General features: G+C 41.9%; 1 protein-coding gene across 2 annotated transcripts; it reads right to left on the reverse strand.

Annotated features, from left to right (window-relative positions):
• Positions 1-4,512: 4,512 nt before the first annotated feature.
• LOC309839878 (protein BEX2-like) lies at positions 4,513-5,976 on the reverse strand. 2 transcript variants are annotated; one of them, XM_082681853.1, is made up of 3 exons: positions 5,781-5,976; positions 5,427-5,511; positions 4,513-5,097 (listed from the first exon to the last, which is right to left on the reverse strand). In XM_082681853.1, exon 3 carries the CDS (start codon positions 5,090-5,092, stop codon positions 4,706-4,708), a length of 387 nt encoding a protein of 128 aa, XP_082537979.1. In that variant the 5' UTR covers positions 5,093-5,097; positions 5,427-5,511; positions 5,781-5,976; the 3' UTR covers positions 4,513-4,705. The 2 variants fall into 2 exon arrangements, with proteins under 2 accessions (XP_082537979.1, XP_082537980.1); XM_082681854.1 differs by having other exon boundaries at positions 5,886-5,931.
• Positions 5,977-8,927: the final 2,951 nt, after the last annotated feature.

Genomic DNA, 8,927 nt, shown 5'->3' on the forward strand with positions numbered 1-8,927 from the left:
CTACACACACACACACACACACACACACACACACACACTCCTCTAGTCCTTTTTCTCTTATCCTCTGTTTCTTTTTTTTTTAGATGTTGGGGGTAGGAGTTTATTAATTTATTTTATTTATTTATTTTTGCTGTGTTGGGTCTTCATTTCTGTGTGAGGGTTTTCTCTAGTTGTGGCAAGCGGGGGACATTCTTCATCGTGGTGCATGGGCCTCTCACTATCGCAGCCTCTCTTGTTGCGGAGCACAGGCTCCAGACGTGCAGGCTCAGTAGTTGTGGCTCACGGGCCTAGTTGCTCCGCGGCATGTGGGATCCTCCCAGACCAGGGCTCCAACCCGTGTCCCCTGCATTAGCAGGTAGATTCTCAACCACTGCACCACCAGGGAAGCCCCTGTTTCTTTTTCTTTTATCTTTCTCTCCTTTATGCTCATCCTACATCTCCTTTCCAAAACATATTTCCTTTTCCCATTCTTATCTTTCATTTTCATTGCATAGTATTGTCTCTATTTTATCCACCATGATAAGGGAAGCTCTCAGCCAGTGGTGTGCTAAAGCCAGCTCTTACTGGCTCAGGACAGTTAATTATACATATCTCTTCTGAACTTTGCATTAAGTGACATCATGTTGGCAGCTGAAAATCAGCTGTAGTAGGAGTATTTACACAATGGAGATAAGCTAACACTACACATAGTTTACTGGAAACCTAGTTGTTTAACATTTAGTTTATCAGCACACCACTGGCTTTAGCACTGGTTACACATCTGATTTTTTCTGTCTGGGGATCAATGTAGGTGTTAGGTAGCTTATCTGCCCATCTACTTTTCCCTTTGGTTTTGTAAGTTCTGTTATTTTCTGGAACCCAAACTCTTACATTAACTCCCTAGCTTATTACATTGATTCTTAATGTGTATGGTGAATTTTAGTTCTTTGACATTCAGAAGACAACTTTATTTTCCAGTTATGCATGAAATGAAATTCCTTTTTATTCTTTTTAAAGAGATCTATTTTTAGTACCTTGACTATGCATTAACTGATATCTTTTCTGAATACATTTCCTCACTGGGACAGCTGGATATTATGGTCAGAACCCCCTTCAGCTCATTTTGCTTTAATTTTTGTCCTGTTTTTGCATGTTTCCTTCTCTTATGGCACATTTATGCCTTCTATTTCATAGCTTTTTCCCTTAAAAATCTTCTAAAATATTCCTTGGACTTCTACCTGTTTTAACTTCAAGTCTCTTAAAGGATTTCCAAGACCTTGCTTCTTATGGGCATATTATTATTATTTTCCTTCCTGGAGCATTTCCATGTTCCTGCTTTCATTGGACAACTCCCAAATGATGCTGATTGGAATACTAGATCTTTGCAACCTTTTTAGTATCACATTCACAGATAATTTATTGTGTTATTCACAGAGATGGAAAGCCATGTTCATTATCTATCAGATTTATCCATTTAGAACTCTCAGAGGGCATCCTCATTTTCAAGATTTGAGGTCCTGGGGACCCACAAATTATATCCTCCATGTTTTTATCTTTTTTCTTTTTTGGATGCACCATGCAGCTTGTGGGTTCTTAGTTCCCTGACCAGGGATTGAACCCGGCCCTAGCAGTGAAAGTGCCGAGTCCTGACCACTGGACCGTCAGGGAATTCCCATCCTCCATGTATTTACATTAGTCCTCTGAATTTTGTGTTTCTTGGGAAAAAAAAAGACTTCTTAAAAACATACCCTATGCCTTATTCAATCAAACTAGATGATAAAATAGTTTCATATACCTGCTTGCTCATCCTGTTATCTCAGTCCTATGTTTCCTCTAACCGTAAGAGCACTTTTTTTTTGTAGGTATTTATTCAACCACAGGAATGATTAGTAATATGATGATTTATACCTGCATCTTTCCAACTTTGCCAGCCTGACAGCCACTTTTTCTATCCAATTGCGTTTCTTTCTGGAGTTAAACAGATTATTTTGGCAAATTTGATTAAATATAACTGTTTTCGGGCTTCCCTGGTGGCACAGTGGTTGAGAGTCCGCCTGTCGATGCAGGGGACACGGGTTCGTGCCCCGGTCTGGGAAGATCCCACATGCCGCGGAGCGGCTGGGCCCGTGAGCCATGGCCGCTAAGCCTGCGTGTCTGGAGCCTGTGCTCCACAACGGGAGAGGCCACAGCAGTGAGAGGCCCGCGTACAGCTAAAAAAAAAAAATACCTTTAAAAAATATATATATAACTGTTTTCCAATACTTCTGCAAAATGCAGGTGTCAGAATCTCAAATGACTGTTTTGGGTTATGAAGTTGTCTGTGTAATTCCCCTTCCTGACCCTGACTCTACCCTATATTTTCATTGCATAGAACAGACTAGTTTCTCTCTTAATATTTGCTAGATTTTCAGAATCTGTGGCTTCAGGTCTATGTTGGATATGAGACTCTTTTTCAAACACACACTCTTGTCAAATTCCCAGTAGAAAACTTTACATTAGGTTGTTCCTGTTATTTGCAACCTGACAAGGCCAATATTGTTGGCCAATTTATTTTTTGTTAACATGTAGTTTGTGGTTAAAATTTTATTTTTTGTTGGTTTATATAGTTTGGGGTTAAAAAATATGAGACCACTGGAAATTTGAACAATGACTGGATATTAAATAATTGTTTCCCACATTTGTTTGTGATTATGGTACTGTGGTTGTTTTAAAAGCATAATTATCCTTTAGATATACATACTGTATCAGCTAACCATTGTTGTGTAACAAATTACCCCCAAATTTAGCAACTTAAAACCACACACATTTATTGTCCTAGAGCTTCTGTGAATCAGAAGTCTGGGTGTGGCTAATCTGTGTCTTCTGCCTCGGGGTCTTTTGCAAATCTGCAATCAATTTGTTGGCCAGGGCCAGGGTCTTATCTGAAGACTTGAGTAGGGAAGCATCTGTTTCCAAACTCACTTATGTTTTTTGGCAAGATTCACTCCCTCAAGAGCTATAGAACTGAGAGTCTTAGTTCCTCACTGCCCGTTGGCTGTAAGACTCTCAGGATTTTGCCATACGGGCCTCTCCAACATGGCAGCTTGTTTCATCAAAGCCAGCAAGGGGGTAGGGGACAGGGAGAGAGCCTCCTAGCAAGAGAGAAGTCATAATCTTCTGTAATGCAATCACAGAAGTTACAACACATCATTTTTGCTGTATTCTATTGATTAGAAGTAAGACAGTGATTTTGCCTACATTCAATAGGAGAGAAAATTAAACCAAGGCATGAATACCACATCCATAAGTAATTTGAAATCTACATATCTTTCTGTCAGTGAGAATGTTTTAAGTGCCTCCATTGCATTTATAAGCTCACTGAAGAGTTCTTTGGATCTGGATCTATTATTGGCTTTTATTTCTTTTTTGCACAAGTAATCCATATTCCTTAAGAAAAATGTAGTTTAATACAAAGAAAAAAATCACCCAATATCCCTCAAGAGATAACCACTGTTAACTTTTTAGTGTATACACTTTCAATTTTTATGTAGTAAATCTAAAGGTCTTTAAATTTTTCTCATCCTTTGCATTTTAATGCTTCTCTCCATTGAATTCAGATATTCATCTTTATGTTCTTCTAATTATTCTTGTTCCTACTGAAGAATTGAGATCATAGTAAGGATATACACACCAGTAGCCTTTTAAATGTTAATGTGCATTAGAATCACCAGGGAAGTTTGTTAAAAACTAAAGTTCTGGAACTCCATTCAGTAGATTTGGAGTGGGACATTTTCAAGAAACTCCTCAGGTGATTTTCACACAGGTGGCTGATCAGCATACTTTTAGAAACACTAGGACATTATTAAATAAATTCAGTGTTCCGTTAGAAATTGCAGGTAATCTCCTCTAGAGAACTGAAGTTAATATCCAATGTTATTTTATTCAGGGATGGAATGAGACAAGAACTCAGAGCTCCTGATGCAATTGTTATTAATCGTACTTTGTTAAGTTTTTGTCAGGCAGAAATCACACCTTGACTAGCAGAAATTGCAGGCCTGAAGGGGAAGAGGGATGCTGTATTGGGCAGATCTATCTTTGGGGACTCTGCTAAATATTTGAAGGGAAAACTTATGGGGAGGTGGTTCTTGCCTAATATGTGGGGATGGGGGCAAAAATAGGGAAACACAGCTTACACACTCCTGACCTTGTTTCACAGTCATGTAAAGCAAATATAGTTCCTAATTTATAAAGAATTCCTGGGTTTATTCATCTGGCTAAAAGATCCAAATTTAGGGACCAAGTATTTATTGTGACCCTATGGCTCTCATACAGTCATTAAAAATAGTTTGCATATCTTCTCAAACTAAATTATAAAAGAAAACACATCAAACCATCTCACAGAATCGAGTCCCTGTATTAATCTTTTGGTACATTTAATTTCAGCATTTTCTCCTCATGTATTAGATAAATATGAGATTTGAAATAAAAAAGAATACATAGATTGCTTTTTAAAACTGCTTTATTAACTTCACAGTATATAATAAGCATCTTGCCATGCAATAGGTAAAATTCTTCTGCTAACAGAATCTTACAGACTGGGTCAAAAACACATTCAACTAGAAGCTGGTAATATGAGACCCACCAGAAATGAGTGGCATCAACAGGTTTACAACAAAGGTACATCATGAACATGTAAGTTTAGGAAGCAGGTGTGTCTCCCTACTAACTTCAGGGAAAATATCAGGATTCAAGGCATAAGGCAAAACTCATCATAATGGTCATGGTGAGGGGGGTCAGTGCTAACTGCCCGCAGACTATGACTCAACTGCTTTTCCCTCAGCTTTTGCATGAGTTGTCTCATCTCTTCCCCAATCCTTTCCATATTCTCCTCTCTCATCCTTGCCTGTGGCTCTTCAAGCCTCTGAGTCATGTCCCATCTATACTGCAGGATGGGCTGCCTAACATGGAACCGCCTATCATTTCCTCCAGGTACACAATATTCACCGGATCCCGAAGGTAGGGCCAAAGGCTCTCCTTTATTAGCAACTTGCTCTTTTTCATCCTTTTTATCATTTTCCTCGTTGGCATTTTCCATGTTGATATTTTTCATCACTTGTTCCTCTTTGGATGCCATTGCTCCTAGGAGACAAAAGACAAGAAAAAGGGCTGCATTTTTCGTGGATAGACCAGCACCAAGGACAGAGGCCTGGATAGCATGTGTTATTATTATGTTTTAAATTTCATTTTCCCACCTGAAAGGCTTCATAAGCCCTCTAGGGGGCCCCCAGTCCGAGCCCTCCCCCACTCAGTTCTTTCCCTCCCTCCTCCCAAACCCACCATTTTCCTTACTGATCCCTCCCCCAGGCCTCTCCAAACAACAAAGTGGAGGACAGGGCATGGGGAAGGGGGCGGGGCGGGGGTATGACGGGGCTCTGCACCCACCCACACACACCGTCCCCTGCACCGACCTGGGCCTATCCTTGCTGTCTCCTCCTCCTCCCGATTCTCGCTGCAAGTGCGTCGCCGCAACACTTGACACTTAGATCCGCAGACCTGCAGAAGGCAGGGATGGAGGGAGCGAGTACTGTCGCCAAGCTCTCGGCGTTGAACCACCGCCCCTCACCGCCTACCCCCCGCCGCCACCCCCGACCTGCGTCCACCGCCCCCTTCCCGGGTTCACCATTGCCCTGCAGGAACTCAGGGATGATTTCCCATTGCTCTTAAGTTGCTTTGAGGCCTGGAACCCTGCTGCCCCTGCAACCCTCACGCCAGGGGGCCCCTATTTCTGTTCCCAAGAAAGCAAGGGTGTGGAGAGAGCTCACCGGGACCCGCCGCGGTGATCCCCTGCGCAGAACCCGTGCACCGGCCTCTGGGGTTGGCTGGCCGCTGCCTCCCAGGCGTCAGCGCGTGGGCCTCGGGGCCCTTACCTGCTCCGCTTCCCCCGGGCCCGATGCCAGCCCGCCGTGCGCAGGGCAGCGGGGAGCTGGTACCCAGACACGAGTGACGACTGCACCAAAGGCTGCGTCGCTCTGCAGCTCGCGGTCACGTGAGGGCTTCGCGTCACCGCGGACCTCGCCCTCAGATCCTCCTCCCCACCCACCCGGGCTGACGCAGAGTTCAACAGGACCCTCCCCTCCACCTCAGCAAGCAAGATCTCCCCCTACACGCAGCTGTGCGCTACGTCCGGTTCCTCAGCTTGGTCCTTTCCGATCCGAGGGCCCACAGGCGGCCTCACTGCCCTTATGTTTGGGGTTTGACCTTCTCTAGTTACCAGGGAGAGTCTGCATCTCCCTTCCCACCACTCCAAGGCCTTGGTATTGACTTTGGCCCTTTCTGCTTTTTTCTCCTGTTCTCACTAGCTGTATATTATTTGCTTCCTAGTAATTTCTCTTTATTTCCTTTTTAAAAATCAGTATGCCTCTAAAAAACCTGAAAATTAGGAAATTTCGTTTTTTGAAAGACATGTCTCAAGTTGGGGAAGTAAAAAAAAAAAAAAGAAAACTCATTGTTTATGTTCTCTTGCACCACACAGAAAGTATTTTCTTTGGGCTCCACACAACTTCATTTTTAGAATATTCTAGCTTGTTTCAGAATTTTATGGAATTAAAAAAATGGGGGAAATCTTTCTAAACACAGTCACGATGTTTTGAAAATTATCTGTGAAGTTAATATTCACGGAGAAGTCTGATTGTCAAATCTTGGCTATTTTATGAAATAATCTGCCTTTATATTCCTTCTGGGACAGATTTCAAGTTTTATTAATAAACATTTACATTTTATTCTACTATAATAAACATTCATTAAATATGGAAAAGCATTTGCTGGCAACTGAAGTCATCTGCTTAAATTTAACAGCTGTTATTAAAGTTGGTTCTGAAGACCTAAGCAAAGGGAAGAGCTATGAGGCTGATGCAGGTTGAGGGATGCAGAGATAATCGCATCACCACTGCCCTATCAAGAGGTTGGGAAGGGGCTGGTCTTCCTGCTGCCACATTCCAGAGCCTCCCATTTCCTACATTCAGGCTCCTGATTGTTTCTTACTCCAAAAATATAGATGGACAGGTGACCAAGGTCTTGACCTGAGTAAATTCCTTTGGTTCCTTCCCTCCATTTCTTCCCCAAAATCCTACCTAGTGACTTATCTCCCACATAGATGAGGGGTTTGTTCTCATACTCAAAACCAGATGGGGCTCTTCTACACCTCTGTGGTGGGGGATTACAATAATTGTAGAAAAGTAATTCCTTCAGAGAGAGCCTCCCAGGTCTGCCTGCTCTCTCCTTTTTTTCACCTTGTCCAAGTGGAAACCTCTTTGGGACCTTTCTGCTATCTCTCACCTGGCTTGGGAAGTGCAGAGAGTTGAGATCCTCACCCTTACCTCCTCACCTCCAGTGCACTCAGGAAGAACCCAGCCTTGCTGCAGGATCACTATCTTCCAGTCCATACCCACCCTGATACTCCCTCACTTATGCCAGGGTCCAAGGAACATTCTCTGCTGACAATTCTGAGTAACCTTATATTAGGCATGCAAACAAGGAAGTCTGTGGAACACCTTAAATGTTATTCAAAATTATCTGTATGGGGGGTGATTATATATTCACATTTTTGTGGGAAGAAAGGCTATAATTTTTAGAAGAGTCTCAAAAGAGGCTGTGGTTCTTTGCCCCTAAAAAAGGTTAAAAGTGTCTATATATGCTGTCTCACTAACTCTAGTCATTTATTCTCACCTTAGACCTGCTTCTTTTCCCTTTGTTTTCTGCCTTAGTATCCACCCATTGGCCAACTCAGAACCAGGCCATCATCCTTGAATCCTTCTTCATTGTCTCTCATATTCAATTAATAACCAAATCGGGCTAAGACTCTATTTATGTCTTTTAATAACAGCATCATGGAGCTATAATCCACATATCATACAATATCCATTTAAAGTGTACACTTCAATGATGTTTACTTTATTCACAGATATGTACAACCATCACCACAGTCAATTTTAGAACATTTTCATCACCTCAAAAAAAATTCAGAAAGTACTCTTTAACTATCACTCTCTTATCCTCCCATCCTCTCCAGGTCAAAGCAACCATACAAAGCAAATGTACTTTCTATCTCTGTAGATTTCCCCATTCTGAACATTTCATATAAATGAAACCATATATAATATGTGTTCTTTTGGGGCTCACTTCTTGATTTAGCATAATGTTTTCATACTTCATAGCAATAATATAATTAATCATTTGAGGAACTGCCAAAATGTTTTCCACAGTGTTGACCCTTTTACATACCTACCAACACGGTATGAGAGTTCTGAATTTGCCACATCCTCACCATTTGTTATCATATGAAATTTTGGTTCTACTCATATTAGTGGGCATGAATTGTTGACTGAAAAACAGTTCACAACATGATAACTGTCAGTTCAGTTTGATTTGGGGACTTACTGAGGACTGTAGCCTGGGAGACAGCCTCTCAGATAGCTCTGAGGAACTGCTCCAAAGAGGTCAGGGGAGAGGTCAGTGTATATATACATAGTTTTGGTGAAGGGAGTATGTGCAATCAAGCACACATCTCAGTAGAAGGTTGCTGCTAGTCATGGGAAGGTTTCTGCTACTCACGAGGACCAGATGTCTCTGTTAATGATTTTAAGTGCTTTTCTAGGTATGAGAAGATGCAAAAAATTGGGTTCATAAAATTTTCTTCTGAAAATATTTGATTATCTGATGGATTTGAAGGCCTGTTCTGCCAGTTTTCCCAGAGCACAGAGTGCCTCATTCGTGATCTCTGCCCTGATCTCCTTTCAGGGTGTGTTAAAGGTCTGTAACTTCAGTGGCTAAGTTACTTCATTCTTATAGAACCAGGTGGCAATTGCCATATTTTTGTAGTCAGGGCCCCCCCAATGCTCCCTCCCCCGCTCCATGGTCATAAAATTGACCATGTTTTGGGAGGCATTTCATGACCATTTTGTCCCACAGTA

The sequence above is a fragment of the Grampus griseus genome (genome assembly GCF_964374135.1).
Source record: "Grampus griseus genome assembly, chromosome: X".
Lineage (NCBI taxonomy): Eukaryota > Metazoa > Chordata > Mammalia > Artiodactyla > Delphinidae > Grampus > Grampus griseus.

Excerpts from the sequence above, each read along its gene's own strand:
- LOC309839878 (XM_082681853.1), bottom strand. The coding sequence starts at position 5,092 with ATGGCATCCAAAGAGGAACAAGTGATGAAAAATATCAACATGGAAAAT.